This window comes from Pyrus communis, chromosome 6 (assembly GCF_041283825.1).
Source record: "Pyrus communis isolate YQ-2024b chromosome 6, ASM4128382v1, whole genome shotgun sequence".
NCBI lineage: Eukaryota > Viridiplantae > Streptophyta > Magnoliopsida > Rosales > Rosaceae > Pyrus > Pyrus communis.
Genome location: NC_142570.1, coordinates 579,167 through 600,662, shown reverse-complemented (window position 1 = coordinate 600,662; position 21,496 = coordinate 579,167). Strand labels below are relative to the sequence as shown.

At 37.5% G+C, this 21,496-nt stretch overlaps 3 protein-coding genes across 5 annotated transcripts; all 3 read right to left on the bottom strand.

The window, feature by feature from the left end:
• Positions 1-1,078: 1,078 nt before the first annotated feature.
• LOC137711747 (U-box domain-containing protein 21) lies at positions 1,079-2,969 on the bottom strand. Its single transcript, XM_068451001.2, has one exon. The coding sequence runs from the start codon at positions 2,719-2,721 to the stop codon at positions 1,387-1,389; it is 1,335 nt and encodes a 444-aa protein (XP_068307102.2). The 5' UTR covers positions 2,722-2,969; the 3' UTR covers positions 1,079-1,386.
• Positions 2,970-8,207: 5,238 nt separating this feature from the next.
• LOC137710549 (extra-large guanine nucleotide-binding protein 3) lies at positions 8,208-13,950 on the bottom strand. Of its 2 annotated transcripts, none has more exons than XM_068449613.2 (8): positions 12,564-13,950; positions 12,339-12,476; positions 11,891-11,995; positions 11,587-11,772; positions 10,574-10,751; positions 9,788-10,020; positions 9,298-9,467; positions 8,208-9,210 (listed from the first exon to the last, which is right to left on the bottom strand). In XM_068449613.2, exons 1-8 carry the CDS (start codon positions 13,608-13,610, stop codon positions 8,628-8,630), a joined length of 2,640 nt encoding a protein of 879 aa, XP_068305714.2. In that variant the 5' UTR covers positions 13,611-13,950; the 3' UTR covers positions 8,208-8,627. The 2 variants fall into 2 exon arrangements, with proteins under 2 accessions (XP_068305714.2, XP_068305713.2); XM_068449612.2 differs by having other exon boundaries at positions 9,788-10,023; positions 12,564-13,943.
• Positions 13,951-14,078: 128 nt separating this feature from the next.
• On the bottom strand, positions 14,079-16,446 carry LOC137711625 (uncharacterized). 2 transcript variants are annotated; one of them, XM_088695287.1, is made up of 4 exons: positions 16,303-16,446; positions 15,645-15,791; positions 14,444-14,562; positions 14,079-14,356 (listed from the first exon to the last, which is right to left on the bottom strand). In XM_088695287.1, the coding sequence occupies exons 2-4, from the start codon at positions 15,763-15,765 to the stop codon at positions 14,255-14,257; spliced, it is 342 nt and encodes a 113-aa protein (XP_088551413.1). In that variant the 5' UTR covers positions 15,766-15,791; positions 16,303-16,446; the 3' UTR covers positions 14,079-14,254. The 2 variants fall into 2 exon arrangements, with proteins under 2 accessions (XP_088551413.1, XP_088551414.1); XM_088695288.1 differs by lacking the exon at positions 16,303-16,446 and adding an exon at positions 15,942-16,296.
• Positions 16,447-21,496: the final 5,050 nt, after the last annotated feature.

Below are 21,496 nucleotides of genomic sequence, written 5' to 3'. Positions count from 1 at the left end.
TTTTTTAAATTTTTTTTTGTAAAAAAGAGGACAGTCAGTGGTTTCGCCACCACAATCTATACTTTCAAAGGTCGAAAAGACTCACAAATGCATTTTAGCCTGTCCATGACCACCATCGTGTGATTCACAAGCGCTAGAAATCGAACATAAGACGTTTCATATGAAATACGAATTTAAAATTCGTTTCTAACCATTACACCACCTCGTAACGGTTCATCTTGACTGTTGGCACACATGCCGCTTGATAATGTTTTCTTTGGCAATTGTTTTAATTTTTAAATATTTGACATGTTAACTGAGAAAATGATATTTTTACGAGATTTTTTCAACCCGTCATGTCTTTTAAGAATGTGCTGCCTCGAGTCGGCCGGACTGTGTCCTATGCATAGTTCCCACTCGGAGGGGAGGAAGGGCTAAAACACGTACAGCTAAAAAAGTTGAAAAGATTGAAAAGGAAAACGCATTCTTAATGTGCAGCAAATTGACATCTTTGTCGTTCCCAACTCACATCGTACAAAGTGTTCCCATCTTTTTTTTCTTTTGGTAGGTATGAAACTATGTCCTTATTATACAACTAGTTTTGGTTTAGTTTAAACAGGTGCATAAAAATGAGTCCATCAGTCGGCACCAACAATTTGACACACAAAAAAAGATGTGTTTTGATCTTTTTCTGCAAAGGAGACTTAAATTGATATAACCATGACCAGCTGGTGCGACATCTTAATCGAAACACATGTTATGAACTGCTTTCAAAATTATTAAAAAGTGATTTCTGATAAATGAAAGTGCTTTCAAAAAACGTTTGATCCAAGACTTAACAAGCATTTATAGGTCGTAAAAGCACTTTTATGGAGGTGTATTTTTCTTGTAAGCACTTGAATTTGTCAAGGTACAAGGACTTGTTTGGAACTGCTTGTAAAATGACTAAAACCGCTTATAGAGAATATGTTTTTGTATTCCAAAAACACTTAAAGTGCGTACTTCCTGCATAAAGCAATAAAGTGTTTTTCCAAAATTCACTTGTCGTTTTACTAAGAATTGGTTCCAAAAATATTGTTATCAAAAATGTTTTAAATCATTTTAAAAGCACTCTCAAACGAGCCCTACGTGTTTATTATAAAAGCACTTCTCTCAAAAGCGCTAATGAGCAAAGTGTTGTAGAAAGTCTCAAACGGGTTCCAAATGATCATTGATATAATACTGTTACATGTAAAAAGAACAGATTGAAACTCTCTTTTACTTCCCAATTCAACTTGCAGAATTGCATCAACAAAATGGAAAACAAATTAATTAATGTTTACCATTTCAAGAGCTCATCATTTGATGAAACCAAAATTAAGAATTAATTAACACAAAGAATATGTATGTTTTCTCTTGAAAGGATCATCAAAACGACCTTCTAATACTCTTGAAATCTACAGACTCAATGCATTCCAATCCAGCTCTGTAAGGATTCAAGAGCTTCAGAAGCTCGTTCGTCTTCTCCTTCGTGTGATCGTCCCCGCAACGAACCTGTAAAACCAACAAGAGCTTCTGAAATGTACCGACTTGAAGGGCCTCAACCAGCACTCTTTCTTCTTGCCTGCTTGCACATTTACACAGCTTCCAAATCGCTGAAATCGAATACTCAGTCGCCATTTCCGATATCCTCAAAATTTTCTTCACTAAAACCGGTATGGTTAGCGCATCAGCGTACGCCTTTTCCCTCCCTTCTTCGCAATCACAAAGACTGTCGATAACTGCCAATGCCCCCTCGCTTACGCCCCTTTCCGAGTCCACAAGCATTTCCAGCAACACAGAAACCAATCCCATCTCCAAATATGATAACTTGATCTTCTCACCGGCGGAAGAAGATGATGAAATCAAGTAGAAAACTACCATCAGAGATGCCTTGGTAATCGCCGGCGAAATTTTCTCTCTGATGAGCTTGAACAGAATGTCATTCACCCCACCAATTTCCGCCAACGCTTCAGCATGTTTAGTGTGATCATCGCAAGAAAGAAGCTGTTTCAATACTAGAAGGGAGTTTTGCTTGACCGAAAGATCATCGGTTTCCTTGAGAAACCAAACCATGCAACGCAACGATGCCTTCGATCCCAAGTATTTGTGTGATTCTTCATCGAAAGCTGAAAGCATCCAACTCAACGCAGAGAGTAATTCTTCGCACACAACTGCATTTTTCTTTTCGCAATCGCCGGCAAAAGAATCAAAGGCGGCAGAGAGTACAGATGCAGCCCCGTTCTCCAATATGCACCGCTTGTTTCGCTCACTCTCAGCGGCCCAATTCTTGATTCTGCGCACACATTCGAAGCACCCTTGGTGATCCAAACTTCGAGCTGAGCCCGCTAAACTGAAAAGATTCTCGGAGACCTCGATCGGCATAACAGGAACTCGCGGCGTTGGAACACGTTCAATTCCGTAGCGCTTGTTTTCGGTGCACCATTCTTGAATCATTTTTCTGAGACTATGGTTGGGAATCTGATCAAAGCTTCTCAACACCTGATTTGTCACAGGGCAAGTAAAGTTCCCACCTTCGAGCCAAGTGTCGATGCTCTGTCTATCGTAGGTTATTCCGGATGACAATGTGACCGGATCCTTCATCAAATCAAGCGATATAGGGCAGAGAAAATGGTCCGGGATCAGGACTTCCATGTCGAGGTCCCCTGGCTGGTTTTTCGCGGCGCGGTGGCCGGTTCTCCTCCTTCTCCAGCCTAAACCCATTGGTACAAGCTCGTACACTGACACAACAGAAGTTATAGGTTAAAGAGATCACGAACGAAAAAGCAGAAGATAACTAGAGAATTTGTTTCTTTTGTTTTTGTTGGTGTTTGATTTTTTGGTTGTGGAAAAATTAGGAGGGAGATGATGTAGTTTATATACTAAAAATTTGTTGTCCAAACTACAAGTTTGAGGCTTTAACACGCGGCGTTCAAAGTATGAGAAGTGGGAATCAAAGAAAGGAAATTCCAGATGTGGGGGGGAGGAATAGGTTTTCTTTTTCTCTCTTTTTAGTAATAGTATTCAATAACAACAAAGAAAGGAAATTCCAGATGTGGGGGTAGGATTTGAATGTTGACCGTTGAAGCTTTGAAAGAATTTTAAATCTTAAATCGTCAAAGGAGGAAGTGGTAAAATTAATAGATAACAACAAAGAGGAATAGCTAACAATATGCCACTCTGTATTATAATATGCTGTATTTCTTTTCACTTGGAATTGAAAGGTTTTATGTTCGAATCTCGTAGATGATGAATTCAATACCAAATTAGGTTGCCCGCTATATGGCTTATCCGAACTCCCCCTCCCCTTAGTGTAAAAATATAGATGTACTCAGGAAAAACCACATTTTTACATTAAAATGTCGATCCTGGTACTATTCACTTTACCCTTTATTTTGTCTTTATCATTAAAACTCAAAGGTTTCAAGCCCTTTTCATTAGTTTTCTTAAAAAAAAGGTTCGAATCTCTTAGATGGTGAATTCAATACCAAATTAGGTTGCCCGCTATGTGGCTTATCCGAACTTCCCCTCCCCTTAGTATAAAAATATAGATGTACTCAGGAAAAACCACATTTTTACACTAAAAAGTCGATCCTGGTACTATTCACTTTACCCTTTATTTTGTCTTTATCGTTAAAACTCAAAGATTTCCAGCCCTTTTCATTAGTTTTCTTAAAAAAAAAGGTTCGAATCTCTTAGATGGTGAATTCAATACCAAATTAGGTTGCCCGCTATGTGGCTTATCCGAACTTCCCCTCCCCTTAATGTAAAAATATAGATGTACTTAGGAAAAAAAAAAAAAAAACTTTAACGAAAAACTTTCGGTACTGTTCACTTTAACGAAAACCCACATTTTTACACTAAAAAGTCGATCCTGATATTATTCACTTTACCCTTTATTTTTTCTTTATCGTTAAAACTCAAAGTTTTCAAGCCCTTTTCATTAGTTTTCTTAAAAAAATAAAAATAATGTGGCTTATCCGAACTTCCCCTCCCCTTAGTGTAAAAATATAGATGTACTCAGGAAAAAAAAAAAAAAAAACTTTAACGAAAAGCTTTCGGTACTGTTCACTTTAACGAAAACCCACATTTTTACACTAAAAAGTCGATCCTGATACTATTCACTTTACCCTTTATTTTTTCTTTATCGTTAAAACTCAAAATTTTCAATCCCTTTTCATTAGTTTTCTTAAAAAAATAAAAATAAAAATAAAAAACAATATACTTGAATTTGGTCAAGTTCGAATCTGAGTTTAGCCAAATTTTTTTTTTTTTTTTTTTACAGTTTAAATGAATTTAGTATAATTATCCTGTCGTTTTTTTAGGAAGAATTGGTAAAATTAATAGATAACAACAAAGAGGAATAGCTAACAATATACTTGAATTTGGTCAAGTTCGAATTAGCCAAGTTTTATTTATTTATTTATTTATTACAGTTTAAATGAATTTAGTATAATTATCTTGCCCCTTTTTTTAGGAGGAATTGGTAAAATTAATAGATAACAACAAAGAGGAATAGCTAACAATATACTTGAATTTAGTCGAAGTTCAAATTTGAATTTAGCGGAGTTTTTATTTTTTTTCTTTATAGTTTAAATGAATTTAGTATAATTACCTTGTCATTTTTTTTTTTAAATAACGAAGATGACATTTATTGATTAGTATCTTCTTGATCACTTCTCAAATAAGTTGATCAAAAGAGTCTCACTATATGAATGGTTAACACTCTCACAAGGGAACGATCCATCTAGATTAAGTACAATTCTCAATGCACGCGGTCTTATCTTTTGTGAGAGAGTAGTTTGTCAAATTACCATATAGAAATTTGTATGTCGACACGACTTTTTCTACTGAAATTTTTCTCCCAACACGACTTTTGTCAAAGAAAGATGCTAACAAAATAACATATTATGTTGTTAGCAAGTTTCTCTCATTTCAACGAAAATAATAATGATAGGAATAGATATGGTACAACTAGAATTATTGGTCATTAGTTTATTCATTTGCTCCGAGTCCTCCTCTATGTTATATATATTCGTCTTTTTTTTGTTTGCAGTCGGATGTACAGGAATACAAAGTCGGTCGCCTCAAGTCTTCAACAATGTAAGAACGAGTCCGAGCTAGCCAGGTTCCTCATATCAGTCTAAGGTATTAGCTGCCTTCTTCACAGCAGTTTTGACTTTGAAGGAGTCATAGGCCATTCAATTTCAAACTCCCATTGCATAATTTGACAAGGCAAATATATAATATATATATATATATATGGCACATTTGTAGTCAATGGCGGAGTTAAGAATCAATCGCCTTTAAGCTGTATGAGAAATTACATAATATAGCAATACAATTAATTGGAGAAAAATTAAAGGTTCTTTTTATTGGTATGGAAAATTTTAATCACACAAATGTGATGGAGCTTTAAAAATTGTATGAAAAATTTGGTATTGAGAAAATTATATCATAAGAATAGACATTTTTTTATGGGTTTTGATAAAAAAAAAATGATCCACACATTAGGCTTGAACAAAATTTTATTGTCAAGAATCAAAACTATTCCTGTTTTCCTTTCAACAGATAGAGTCAATATAGACCATGTTTTTTATATGGTAAAACATAAGGCTCGATTAAAAAACAAAACAAAATGTTTGGCTCAAGCAAGTTTCAAAGGAGTAATAGGCCACCGGCTTTCACGTTTAAAATAGGCAGCCAATACTTATATAAGGGGGTGTTTGTTTGCCCTCACTAAGTAGGATTGGACTAAACTGGACTAAGTATTAGTCTAGTCCTGTGTTTGTTGTTGCACGGGACTAATGTTAATGAGACTAGTAGGGATTAGCCTAGACTAAGGACATCATTAGAGGTTCTTAGCGAGAGTTCCTGGAAACCATGGGACTAGCTAAGACCTCTCTCTGCTCTCTGTTTCACAAGATGTCAACCACATCGTTCCCGCTCTCCCTTTTACACCACCAAACGACCACCACCCTCTCCCCCCTCGCCCTGAACCCACAATCACAAGACCTCAGATTTGCCCATCACCGAGATGCTTTATTGCCGAGCTCATTGTCGAGAGGCAACACTTCTCTACTTAGTTCCTCGGCTTCATCGACTCCCAATCTTGCTCTCCCAAAACAATTTTCAAACACAGATCTAACAAACTTGCAATGCTTCGCCAGACAACTTTTGTATTCGATCTCTCCTCATTCGATTCATTTTGGGTATTTTGGTCCTTCACTCATAACTCCACCAATCTGCTCCTGGAGAAGAATCAGTCGCCGCCATGTTTCTGTTGGACTGCTTCTACGGGTTGTGGCAGAGGGAGGCCAAGATTCTATTTCTGGGTTTGGATGGCGATTGGGATGATCTGGGGACTGGGTTGCCTTGGACGGAGAAGATAGATAGGGAGGGAGAGAATAGAAAAATGGAGAATTGTTATGAAAAAAAAAGGTAAAGTACAAAAAACTACCTCAACTATTGGTTTCACGACACTTTCATACCTCATTTTTTTAAAATTGACAATGTCATACCTCATCTTTAGAATTTGGTCCAATGTTATACCTTCCGTTACTTAGCCATTTACTTTTTAGTTAAATACTGACGTGACTTGATTCGGAACCCACTTTCTATTAAAAAAATCATTAAAATATTATTAAAAACTAAAAAAAAATATTTAATATTTTTTAAATATTAAAATAATAATAATAAGTATTAAAATAAAAATAAAAAAAAACCCTCATTTCGTCCCTCCCCTACCCCTCCGCCCTCCTCTCTCTTCTCCCCATCTTCATCTTCTTCCCCCACCTGCAAACACCCCCCCCAAAAAAAAAAAAAAATCCAATTTGTCTTCCCCCACAGCCACACAATTTCCCCCATCCCCATCCCCACACAATTTCTTCCTCCTTTTTTTCCTCTTCTTCTTCTTCCTCCTTCTCCTTCTTCTTCTTGCGCAGAATGGTTGATGATTTTCAAAAAATTTTATTTTTTTTCTTCCTCCTTTTCCTTTTCTTCCTCCTTCTTTTTTCGCGCCCACAGGGGGGGAGGGGCGCGGGGGGGTGGGGGGGGTGGATTTTCTTTTTTCTTTTTTCTTCCTCCTCCTTTTTTTCCTCTTCTTCTTCTTCCTCCTTCTCCTTCTTCTTCCGCAGGGGGGGTGGTTTATGGGTTTTCAAATTTTTTTTTGGGATTTGCAGGTGGTGAGAAGAAGATGAAGATGGGGAGAAAAGAGAGGAGGAAGGGAGGGATGAACTGAGGGTTTTTTTTTTGTTTTTTTTTTTTTTTTACTTTTTATTATTTAAAAAATATTAAATAATTTTTTTTTAGTTTTTAATAAAATTTTAATGATTTTTTAATAGAAAATGGGCTCTGAATCAAGTCACGTCAGCATTTAACTGAAAAGTAAACGGTCAAGTAACGGAAGGTATAACATTGGACCAAATTCTAAAGATGAGGTATGACATTGTCAAGTTTAAAAGATGAGGTATAAAAGTGTCGTGACACCAATAGTTAAAGTAGTTTTTTGTACTTTACCCAAAAAAAAAAGAATGGAATATCCTAATAATATAAATTAAATAATATAATATTCATATATGTAGAGTAAATAATATAATATTAAGATTCGTTAATTATTCTGTTTTTTAGTCTGACACTGTACCAAACGCTTCACTAAGTCAATCCAGCTTAATCCCTGAAACTAATCCAATCCGAGATAATCCGATGCAACAAACGCACATAATTTCAAGATAGGGCTGGTCCCATCTTGGCCTCCATGTGGCATTACTTATTTTACGCAATTTTTTACACGTTTTTGTAGAGTCCATTTCGTAATGTATTTTAATGACCTGAACCGTTTTATCTTTTAAAACATCATTCATAGATCATCCTTACAAAAAATTAGACAAATCCTAAAACATTCATCTCTAGTGAAAAAATAGATAAATACAGTTCTACAAAGAGATCTTAAACTCTTAATGTAACATGCATATGATTTTAAGTTTGGGTAATCCTTGGTAGAAATGATCTTTAAAAGAAAACTTAAGCGATAAACGGTTCAGATAGCTAAAGTACATTAGGAAACGGACCTACAAAAAAGTGTGTCAAAAGTTGGGTAAAAAAAATGATGCCACGTGTGCATGTTATACGTTCCCCTTAAAATAGAAATAAATAATTAAACCAGGTTAATTCGAACGAAGCAAATGGACATTTTAACCAAAAAGTGAAAATTTTAAGAAAGTTGCTTTTTTATTCACTTTTGAAATGCTGTACAGAAAAGAAAACCACTCCTTTGAAAATGAGCTTATGTTACAAATCAATTTTTAGCCCTGTACCTAACCAGCAAGATTGTCAAGGAACCTTGAAACCAAATCCGGCCTAAGACGAAAACAAGTCCGACCTAAGTTGAAAACAAATCCGGCCTACGTCGAAAACAAGTCCGGCCTGAGAAAGAAGAAGGAAAAGAATTAAGAAACAAAGAAATGCAGCCGACTGTCTCCGTTAATCGTCTTTCCATCAGCTAATCAAATGGCAGCAAGGAACCCCACATGTCCGTTGGAGCTGTTTCGGTGTTTCCACAGCGACAATTTCACACCTTCAATCTTTCACTTCGAATGGTGCTCACTTGCAGAGCCAAGTAGTAGCCTGGTCTATTCCTGCCTGACAAAAGGAGAAGCACTCATCTCTGTGCTGTAAAATGAGTCGTCCCCGTTTATTGCAAAGAAATTGTCATTCTTTTCTTCATCCCACTTAAGGACCTCCCTCACGTACTTGAATGCCTCGTCAACTGAGGCACCCTCCTGAGCTCGGGTCTGTGCCACAAACAACTTTTCGCCAGTTATGGATGAATAGAGCTCTTTGAATTTCACTGCCACGTAATAATATGCTTGCTGTGCCATAGACTGATTATTACCATGGGGCCTAACAGGACTGAAGTCCTTTAGCCACTCGCAGGCAGACAACGGAACCTTGTTTATCTTCTCTTCAAAGGCATCATATTTGTTAAGAAAGAGCACAAACGCAGTGTCTCTGAAACAAGGGTGCCGTACCAAAATCTCAAACAAATCTCTGCTTGCCAGCATTTTATTACGAAGAAGACCATTGCCGTCGGCCCACATTTGATCATAGTCACTCAACGCAACACAAAATATCACTGCCCTCACGTCTTCAAACATTTCCAGCCATTTGAAACCTTCACTCAGTCCCTTGGAATTGATGCGAATTAGTTGATACCTGGGACAAGGAAACCCAATGAGCAAAAGAAAAAGTAAGAGCAGAAGATAGGAAGCTCGATTGAGTATGAAAGGATGAAGATTTTACTTAGTCAAGGCAAGGGGGTATTCATGGTTTTCATTGTATAGCTCAGACATGGCACTTCTGTCATCAAATGAAAATTCCATAGAGGCAAGTCCATTGCTCTGAGTAATGCCCTCAGCATATAAAATGTCCTTCTCGGAAGGCTCATACTCATTACTTGATATTTCTATAGCCTGTTAGAAATGAAACACCGCACGTACATAAGAATAAAACATGGAAGATTGGAAATTTAGTTTAGCTAGCGACAAAGCAATGCAATCCAAGCCTGCTTGAAATGTCATCACGTATATATCAATCAATTAAACCACATTTATTCCAAATATATCTAGTATTAATTCAAAGTAAATGTGAAAGATCATAAGCTAAATATGAAAATACCATCAGTGGAATACTACCAATCCTCTGATTAACAAATTTGATCTTCCAAATAAAGTGTTAACAGACATGCAATTTGGGGAGGAAATATGTAAGGCCAAAACGAGCAATAACTAACCCTATCCAAGAAATATTTGGCAACTTCAGGAAGACAGTGTAATTCCTCCCTCCTCGTGTATGTTTCCTGGATGGCAGGATCTCTCCACACTTCATCTACAATAGGAGCATACTCACGTGTGGCAGCAGGAAAGAATGCATCCAAGTCTCCGGTTGCCATGATATCCAGTAGCCAGTCAGAAAAGTGCTTGAACCTTTGGTTGATTGCATAGATGCTTCGCTCACTTTCATCAACTACTGTTTCACATAAATTCATTTCACAGTCAACCACTAAGGTTCATCCATGCCTAGAAGCAGAGAACCAAATAAGCAAAATAATCTCTCTTAAGATGTAAACATTTTCCACTTCAACCAGTAGAATATTTTTTTTTTTTAACATCAATGTCAACGGGACAATTATGAGTTTAAGTTATGTTAGGCATAAGATGGAACCAATAACACTAACTCCACTCCCTTGGGTAAAAAATGACAAAAGGGACAGTAGTTTTCACTTTCGGTAAGACAAAGTTGACCAGCAGCAGCAGCAGATAATCAGACTAAGAGAAAGGTTGATCTGTCTATCAATAAAAGCAGACAATTCCTATTGACATGACCACCGTCCATCCAGTAATCTCAAAGTATCCAAAAATGTCAGTAGATATTGCAATGTAACTTTGTTAGAAACAACTACAAGAATCATGGATCTAGAGTTTTGTAGCAAAAGATGGACATGAACATAGCAAGCAGTCACCTATCAATTTTGTAATCAGAAAAAAGAGAAAATCCATGTTCATTATCTAATAGAGACCTGAAGGGGAATCATGAGCAGCTGACGAAGATATCCTATTCTCTGTCAATGCTTCCTCTTCAAAACGTTCTCGGCCCTCGAGTAAAATACTTAGATACTTATACATATTGCTTTGAATCATGAGTCTGATGTTTTGCAGCTCTTCGGAAGTGAACTTGTTCCCATATAATAACTTAGCCTGTTCCAAGGGAAAAAGAAGGATAACATAAGCATTTTTAGGATGTTATACTGTCCAAGAAATAAAGCTTCTGATACCCAAAAAAAAAAAAAGCAAATGAAATAATATACAACAAAAACAAAAGCACAGAGCCCTAGGGGCTTTTCGCTAACTGGTCTTCAGGGTATCATGCAGTTTGATTATCCACAAAAGGTAAGTTAGTACATTAAATGGACTCCAATCCTATTTTATATCCTTGTTTTCCCTTGCTTTGAATCTAAACTGTTCACACAAAACCTAATGACAGACAAAGCTATACGTCAGCACATCTATGTTGATGTACAAATTAATGTTTTCCAAGGTGAATGCCCACGCTTACCATGCTTGCAATATATCAACAATTCAGCTAATTGGATTTCCCCGGCTTCTATTAATAATCTCAATCCACTCATACATGCAGCATGATAGAAGTTTTATCACACATTCTAAATTCCTAGTTGAGGTTGTTCAGTCAAAAACAGCCAATGATTTCAAGGAAAGATTGCAAACTAGGTAATGACATATGGGAAGATAAGGTAATTTCACTATAACGGTAAAGGAAACACATTTTAATCGTCAATTAATGAGTCACGAAGAATAGAAGGCAAATGCAACTATTAACATCTTTGCATTATGTGAAGAAAGTTTTTAATACTTGATAGTTGGACAACTGTAAACCAAAAAGGAACCATGATAGAGCAAGTCTATTCCAAAGTCTAGGTTGACTGGAGCAGAAACTACAAAACACGTAAACTCAAAAAGACGTGCCATGCAGACACCCTGAAGAGGAAGGGACTTGAAAATAAAAGACTAATACCTGCTTGAAGATTGTGCTAGTTCCAGATCCCTCCAAGCCAAATAACAGAAGTTTCTGAACTCTTCCCTGTTCCAAGTATTCCAGAACTGACCTGCTTGAAGGTGTCGTAGGATCTTCTTTTGCCCCACTTTGATTACCAGATGGTACGGGCAATGAGAATAATGAACAAATGAAACGAGTGGTTGCCTGCCTACCAAAAACCAAACTGCAACTGTATAAAAATTCGACTCAAAATCATCCGTCACACACAATTTCAAACATGCACCAAACAACAAATAACCAACATTCAAGGTAACGAAAGAACCTTTCCCCATATATTCCCCTTAATGTTATTTTGACCTTCCTCCTCATAAGAGCCATCATCATACACCCAGAAATGAGTATCAGGAGGGCACTGCACTTTGGCCAGCTGAAATGGAAAATCATAAGCTTTGTCGTATTGTAATCAAATGATTTATGTAGTCGCCACAAAATTTCAAGAATTGTCATCTTATTGTTAACTTTTGTGAGAAGACTTTTAACCTAAACACATGATTATCTTACAGAATTATTTATGATGGGAAAATCCTGTAGTACGAATTCACATTCAATACAAACACATTTGTAACCGTTGGAATGACGGATTCACTATTTCATAGTAGAGGTTTAGGGTTTAGATTTCCAAATTAGCTTTGCATTTGTTTGTATTGAATACGAAGCTGTACTACAGACAGACACATTCATTATGAAATTTTAGGTAATCATTAGCATACCTTCAACACCCTAAGCTCAATCTTTGTGATCTCTCGACCATTCATGAACACTTTGGTGTTCCCATTGCTAGCATCGGACCGAAGCTTACCCCCAACATTGAGTTTCGAGCTAATGATCCTATCCGGCTTCTCACCTTCCTGAAATCAAACACACAGAACTATAAACATACAAAACACACAAAACCCTACTGCAAAATGCTCATCCATTAGCAAAAAAAACCTCACCTCTCCCCAAAAACCAGAATCCTTATCGTACCAATACCTCCCCGGCTTCAACTTCTGAGGAGGCAATTCACATCCCAAAATCTCGGCCAGTTCTTCTTCCCTCAGCTGCCTCCCATTCACAACCAACTGCTCCGGCCGGAGCTGATTGGCGTGGCACTCCTTCTCGGCCCTCATTATCTGCCCAATCTCCAAAGGGCTGCAAACCCTCGACAGGATCCTCGAACACTTGCCCAAGCTCGACCTTTTCGACTCGTCTATCGGCTGCCCAATGCAGCTTACACATTTCCTGCCCTCCGGCATCGACCCCATCGCCTTCAGAAGGCAATTACTGCAGTACTTGGCGTCGCACACCAAACACCACTCTCTCTCCTTCAATCTGTTCCCTTTCCCGCACCTGCTGCAAATTCCTCTCTTACTCGATCGCCTCCCGGGCGAAGAGGCCCATGCAACCGGCGACCCCACCTGTTCGGTGGCGGCGCTTGATTGCGGCGACGACGACCTACCGCCGTCGTTATCGTTTTCGCGGTCGTCCGCGTTCTCCAAATCTCTTGGTTCATTGAAAGTCACGACAGCCGCCCTCTTTCCTCCGGTGGCGCCGCCGATCGGTTTTTGCTCCAAGTTCGAGTCTTGAACCGGCAACTCAGAGCTGAAACCTTCCTCCGCTCCTTCAAATTCCGATCCTTCCTTGCTGTTCCGCAGCTCCGGTTGCCTCCTCGGAGTCGGAAACGACACCGTTCTACTTGTCTCCTTCACAACGCCGCCGTTCCTCGCCCGATTGAACCGCGAGACCTTCTGACCAACCGGGGAAGCCACCGGAATCGAAGACGCGGCTTCAACCGAACCGGCGGCCACGGAAGAAGAGTGAAGATTGGGAGAGTCGATGTTAACTGGATCGACCTCGGGGAGGTCGTAGGGCAGCGGGGGACCTTCGTACTCGATGGCGATGGAGTAATCGAGGTGCTCTTCGTCGGGAAATGGTGCGCCGGCAGGCAGCATCTTTCTGAGGAGGCCCTCCCAGCTCTTCTCGTCCTCCGGTTCGGAAGCCATGGGGTGCTTGGTTCCCGAGAAAAAAAGCTCGGGAGAATGAAACGAAAGGTGATTGCTTTGCTGTGCGGAGCAGTTGGGGGGAAGTTGGTGGAGGGAGAGTGGAGGATGGAGGGATTCCGTTTCCGTTACTAACAGAAGAGTGGAGAGATGTCAACGATAACGACGACAATTTTTGAGATTTCAAATTGGTGTTTTTGGTTGTTTACAAATAAAATATCAATTTTGAAGAGAGAGATAATTTGACAGACAATATTCCTCGACGGCTGACACCAGGAAAAACTTGGCACGGGACGGCGAGGTAGCGTACGACTTATTTGAATATGATTTTAAAATGATTAAAAATATTTTTGAATTAATTTTTACTAAAAATACAAGTAAATTTTAAAAAAACATTTAAAAGTGTTTCCTGAAAGAAGTATATAACTGGTACCGAAAGCACTTCAAGTGCTTTTGGAACCCAAAAACATCTTATGTAAAAACGATTTCAGCTATTTTAAAAGCACATCCAAACGAGCACTAAGTTTATACATTGAGTTATACTACTCTTTTAGTAGGTCGACACGTCATGAGTAGCCGTACGGTACTTATCACCAACAATTGGACTTCGTTGGTGGAAATCTCCCTAACATGGCATTAGTGCCGTTTCAATAAAATGAGATGGTATACATTAACTTCTGCCGCTGCTGCTTCTCAAAACCGGACACAATGTCATCAATTGCTTCCTCCCACGATTCAGCTGCTTCAATCTGGAAAAATTCAACGACAATGTACCCGTCAGCATTACTATTTTGCGTTACAGATTATTGGGAGTCGATGCAACCATAAATACAGACCTCCGAGCAAAGATCGAAAGCAAGACGAGCTCCTACAGCCGCCTCCTCGTGCTTATCTTTTACCTCCAAGTTGAGTATCAGTACACACTTCCTAAGAACATGGTCCCGGTTGTTGAGATCTATACATTGTGTTGCACACGGGTCAGACAAGCAAACAAGGATGGCATCTTCGAGTTACAGATAAACTTCATAAACTAAAAGATAAACAAAAGCAAATGGTACCACAACTCTTGAAGCTTCTATTAGATTTTGGGACACAAGTTCAAAGTTCCACATGATTCATTTCTAACTAACATAAAAGCAACTCCTAAAACAACAGCTTTGATCAATTTAAATTAAAGAACCGTTCACAGTTAGATTATTTACCAAAAGTAGAAGACTAAACATGGAAAGATTTGGTTTTGTGAGGTCTTTCAAGCGAAAGATTAATGAAATCAAATTCGTAGAGAACTCTGAACAAATCCAGTCTCATTAAGTTATTAAATTGTCATCTTTTAATCGTAAGAAGAGTAGTCCCTCACACCGACAGCCTTCTTGCATCAAGTTTGAAGCAGGCAGTCTCAAGCCAACAAAATTTCAACTTTCTCCCCGACTGTCCAGTTCTGGTTTAACACTATCCTACAAGTTCAAAATCCGGTTCAAAACATATTCTGCCACAAGCTCAACTAAAGAAACAGATAATTTCAACCATCCGATAAGATTTTTATCAAAAACTCTATCAAGGTTTAAAATTTACGTTTCCTTGAGATTCATTTAAGCATAAGATTCTAAAACCAGCAACTCTGTTGTATGATAAGTTCCAATAATCCTGGGAACCTATAAACTCCAAGTTTCTTACTTTCTTACAATTCCCCCTTGGAAAAGAATCCATTTCAAAATATCAATCATTGCCCTGCTTTCGTTACCATCTCCAATGATTACGTTAAGCTGAGAGGAATCGTATGCGTATAACTTAAGAGCTCAAGGTTAACTTGGCAATTGATCAAATCATCTACATTGCTAGTCTAAAACACGTAGACTGATAAAGGTAACTAAAATCAACTCTACCAGCAATTCATATTCCAACGGCTCAATAGAAAGAGATTGCCGAGAAACAAAATTACCAACACAAGAAGAGCAATAATTGATCGATTTTCGAATTGCTACTATTGAAATCCAAAAGATACCAGCCAAAACTTGGGAGAAGGGAGTTAGAACCAACCTTCAACAACCATGTCAAAAACCTTTTCTTCAAATGTTATCACCACATCAAAGGAACTGTCGGCAGCATTGTCCTGCCATCGCTGATGTGCCAGTTTGACTCCCGAGTCTCTTTTAAGCATAGGCAAGATACCATTACGCTTTGTACCTGTAATCGTCGTCAAGGTTTCATTTTGGTTATATAGAAAACACAGTTCAGAATGCGATGTACGCACATAAATTTCAATTCATACACCCTACAAAACTCGAACATTGCTACTCAGACCTACCAATCAAGAGCATTGCTACTCAGACCTACCAATCAATAGTTGTCATCAACTAAACTATTCGATAAACACGTAGAATCCACAAATATCGAATTTTGCGCATAAACGCCACAAGGGTAAGTTCATCACACAAAATCTATCAGACTGCCCACTTAATTTCCAAAGATTGAAGCTTTGAGCCTACAATCCCAGTTGCATATTTCAACAGAGAATCTCAAAGTTCTTTTTCTTTTCTGTTAACCAATTAGCTCCTACAAAAAATTTTATTTGCAATATTTTCTGGATATTTATAGGAATTTATTTCATCACTAAAATATCAAAGTCCCCAAACCCAGAATTCCAAAAAACCCAATTGAATAAAATCGAAAGAAGAATAAGTTTAGAGGAGGATACGGTTCGGGGTCTTTTCGCCGGAGATCGTCGAACATCTGCTTGTAAGGAGTGCCAAAGTCGTAGATGTCAGCCCACAAAACACCAAAAAACCTAACCCAACTCAAGCCAGATATGTGAACAAAAAGCTAAAAACCAAACAAAAGCTAAATTCTCCTAAAAAAATTAGCCCAAATGCAAGTGGATTCACTAGAAACAAGCCCAGCCGCAGCCCACCCACTCGCCCTAATTGCCCCACGCGGCATCAAGCCTTCAGCGTCCGACATGGGGGGGCCCACTGCCAGGGCAGCAATCGGCCACTTGCAGGAGCCCAATGGCTCTAATTTGCATTCAACGACTGATATATTTGGACCGTTGGATCAAATATAATCAATCTAACGGTAAAAAAAAAAAGATCTAACGGTTGAAATTTAAATCCAACGCCTAAAATAATTAAATTTATTTATTGATTTATTTAACTCAAAATTCACTTAAAAACTCTATAAATACCTATGTATTTGTTCAAACATCTACACAAAACTCAATTTTCTCCTACAATTCCTCCAATTTTCTTTCTACCATTTCTCATGTGGCAATCTGGATCCTGTGAGCGTTATATGTATATTCTCATCTCTACCTAGCACGAGACCTTTTGGGAGCTCACTGGCTTCGGGTTCCATCGGAACTTCGAAATTAAGCGAGTTCACGCGAGAGCATTCCCATGATGGGTGACCCACTAGGAAGTTCTCGTGTGAGTTCCCAGAAACAAAACCGTGAGGGCGTGGTCGGAGCCCAAAGCGGACAATATCGTATTACGGTGGTAGAGCGGGCCCGGGATGTGGTGGACCCTGGGCCGAGATGTGACATCAATTGCCCTACAGAAGCGCTTCAGGTTCTCAATAGTAGTAGTCTCTGCAAGTCGGCAATACTCGTCAGTTGAATCTGCAGAGCACCTATTAGCTAGCATCCAAAATGCAGATGTGAGCTTCTGATGAGGTGATAGACTTTGTCGGTGTACGACATCTATCTTCCTTTCAAATCAATGGTCATGATTGACAACTGCGTTCAAGATGCTTTCAAAAAGCTCTCTCGTCAGTGTTTATACATCTCTATCATGATTTTCATATTCTTCTATAGTGTTTCATGAATTTCATGTATTGATTTAGTGATTTTTCAATATTTATCAAAATTTAAATATTTTTAAATTAAAATGTTCATAAAATTAATTTACGATAGTCTACATAATTTTTTTTTTAAAGTTAATTTAAGAAAAAAATTAGCCTAAGTTCATTCTTTAATAAGCTGGGGCTAAAATTTTATACTAGAATGATTGGAGTAGAAAAGTTAATTTTGAGCTAAAAGCTAAATTTTTTAGGCTAAAAATTTTAACTTTTAGTCCAAAGGTTAGAGATGGTCTTAGAGATGGACCAGGGAGCTTGACGTAGGCTTCGGTGCCGTACAAATCGACGTAGAAGCCTTGTCGCTTGAGGAGTGAGCGAGCCTCTATGCTCCAGTTCTGGTTCGACGAACACACCATGGCGTACCGGAACTTCATGGCTAACAAAATTTCATTGTCTCTGTCTTTTTCACAAGTCACAATCACTGTTCTATAAATCCTCCGTCTAGCCACCGTTCCGATTAATCTTTAGCCGTTTAAAAATTAAGAAATGGTGCATCTAGACCCGCCTAGGAACCCGTCTAACTCGCGACTCTCACTATTATACAAAATAAATAACTTTCATTTTGCATTTATTTTTTCAATAAAATGTAAGAAACTTGTTGAGTACTCGAGAGTGAACACTCACTATATGCTTGTTTTTTATGTTTTCAATATATTTTAATACTTTATAATTTATATGTAATTTTATTTTACAATTTATGTCCTCCAAAACAATTATGTATTTTTTTAAGTATAAATAAGTTATAATTTATATGATACTTAAATCGGCTTAATTGCCTAGAACCTACCTAGCCATCTAAACACTAAGTTCCAACCCGTTGTCCAACTAACGTCTAAACTTGATCAACATACGTCATGGGGCGGGGTTTCACTAGTTTATCCCAAGTTGTCATTTTATTATTCTTTTTTATTTTTTGGAGTGACTCGTTTAGACGAGGAAATTCAAGTGATGGCGGTTTAGGAACCCACCACTGGTGTAGAAAGATACTGATAAATAAGTCAATTTAAATATGGGTGTAAATAATATGTTGGGTATAGAGATAAAAGTTATGAGTTCAAATATTTTTTTTTTATTACAAATAATATTACTACTTTAGGGGCATATATTCAATGAAAATTTTGAGAGATTTTAATTGATTTATAAATATATAGATTTTGATTCCTCAAATTCCTAGGAGAGAGATATCAGATTTGAGAAGACTTAAAATATATTACGAAATCTCTTAAATTCTGTTGAATTCCCTATTTTTTAAAAATTTAAAAAAAATTAGTTTCTAATTAAATCGACCTAGGATGTTAAAAACTCATTTAAAATCCTGAATGAATACATCTAGACTTTCAAAGAATTACTAAAATTTTGATTGAATACCCTTGAATTTGTAAAGTTGATAAACAACTTGTCCATCATTAGGGGTGTGTATTCAATTGAGATTTTGAGAGATTTTAATGGATTTATAAATTATATGGATTTTGTTAGAATTTAATTGATTAGTAGAGATTCTATATGAAATTTTGATTCAATTCCCTCGAAATCTCATAAAGGAGTTGAGATTTGTGAATGATATGAAATCTCTCAAATTTTCTCCAATTCCTCAACTTTTTAAATTCTTTCAAATAAATTCTTAATTGAATACACCCGGAGTGTTATAAAGTTCTTATTGACTATACCCGGATTTTTAAAGATTTTAATAAATTATTTTAACATTCTAATTGAATACATGTTGAATTTCAAATAATCACTTTAAAATATTGATTGAATACCTCTACATTTAGTCTTTTTTTTTTTTTTAGAACTCGGTTGTCTTTTCTTAATGTTTTCTTTCTGTTTGAACCCATTAGTCTTTTTTTTTTAGAACTCATTAATTCCTAAGTGCATGCCAGACATTAAAACTATACATGTGTGTGTGTTGCACATGATTAATTATTTGCAAGTTGCTAGATAAATGAGGAAATGTTGTGAGAGAACAGCTAGGAGGATACTTTTAGATGTGCCTCAGATTCAATCAAACTTGACAGCTTCCAACTGTAATATTGAAAGTTTATACAATGACTCAGCTATCGACTGCACGTTACAAAGTCAATTAAACTCTGTAGCTACGTCACAATTTTATACGTCATTAACCTTCTGGAAATTGGTCTCATTGAGGTTTTGCAGAATCGGGGATTGGTGCACGGTCTTACACTAATATTGTTTTCAACTTAATTACATATTCACTTACTTGTCCAGCATGAGTGCGTACTTATGAATGGTACTATGTAATTATAAGTTGAAAATGGTTTTGTCATACTCCTCACTAAGATTTCGAACAATGTATACATTTTATATTAAAAATATAAAGAGCCCAACTTTTTATAAAGCACACGCATGATTTATTCTTTTTTTTACATGAGATTTATACTTTCAATGATAACGAGTAAAGACGTTTAAGTCAAGAAATTTTAACATAATTCTTGTTGATAAAAAAACATAATACAAGTTGAAATGTCAATGAACAAGTCATACTTTTAATGAGTCATTAAAATATACAAATTATTGAATGGTTGGATTGTTAAAACGTAACTGTCAATAAAAAAATAGAAAGAGAAATAGACGGTTGCATCGCATGGGGGATTGTACTGGCTCTAAAATATGACATATACCAGGTTAACTTGGAGCTAAGGAGCAAACATTAGAAAGCTAGAAAATCACGTCAAAAATTGAGAGAGAGATCGTTGGAGTTTAGAGGATGGAATTTTATGCGCTGAAATCAAACGAGAGCAGCATGTACTTGAGGCACGTGCCTGAACCTATCGAAAATCTTCATGGGATTCTCCAGTTCTCCAGAAATGATCAGAACGGCGAGGACGCAAGGTTCCTGGTGGAGATGTCAAACACCAATCCGGAGTACGTGCATATCAAATGTTCTTCCAACCGCAAATACTTGAAAAAGGCTCCGGAGAAAGGGACGCCATGGATCCTGGCCGCGGCCGAGCAACCAGTTGAAGACAGAAACCAACCGACGTGCACATTGTTCAAGCTTGAGCCTTCCGGAAAAGAATACCACGACAACGACAAAGTCCGATTAGTCCACGTGCAAAGCGGGCTCTATGTAAGGCCAATTACTGAAGGAAAATTCGAATCGTGCCTCGGCGTAGTGACAGAGGAAAATTCACTAAGCTCCTTTGTTCTGAAAGCTGACACCAACAACAAATATTTATGCTACCAACTTGATGTAGAAAGCGGCACTAACGAGATTCTCCGATTTTCTGAAGAAAATTCTAACAGCCAGTTCATAAAGTTCACCACCGAAAAGCCAAACAATGAGAACTACGCTGACAAGAATTTTGTGCATATCAAATGTGTTGGTATTTTACAGTTTACTAACTCAATACCAAAATATGTGGGTGATAAGTTTACAAACTCTATCACACCTCTTTCACTTTGCACTCTCAAATAAAATTGGACAAAGAAAGAAATAGAGAAAGGAGGGAAGCAACAAGCTTTGGCAAAACACTTGGACTTTGATATATGAAAAAGGTTTACAAACTGTTGGAATAAGAAAGCTTACAAGCTTCTTCACAATTGGAAGTGGGATTCGGATGGGATGATTTACAATGCTTGAGAACTTGGGTATTTATAGCAAACCAAATGATTAAACTAAGATTATTTATTACCACACAAAACACATTAATTGCACCTAATAATTTTTATTCAACCATACCTAACATTGCCTAACTTTGACATTGATTTTCAACAATAGCTAGCAGCAACCTGTTTTGATTTGAATTTCCAACACACCTCCTCAAATCAAAACGCCTTCATTCCTAGCATTTCACGCAGTAGCCGGAATGTTTCAATTGGCAATGGCTTTGTGAAGATGTCTGCCACTTGTTCCTTGGTGTGACAGTAGACAAGTTCAATTGTCTTTTGCTTCACATGGTCCCTTAGAAAATGGAACCTGGTATCAATGTGCTTGCTCCTTCCATGTTGAACAGGATTCTTTGCAAGTTTGATTGCAGACACGTTATCTACATGAATCACAGTCGATTCCAATTGTG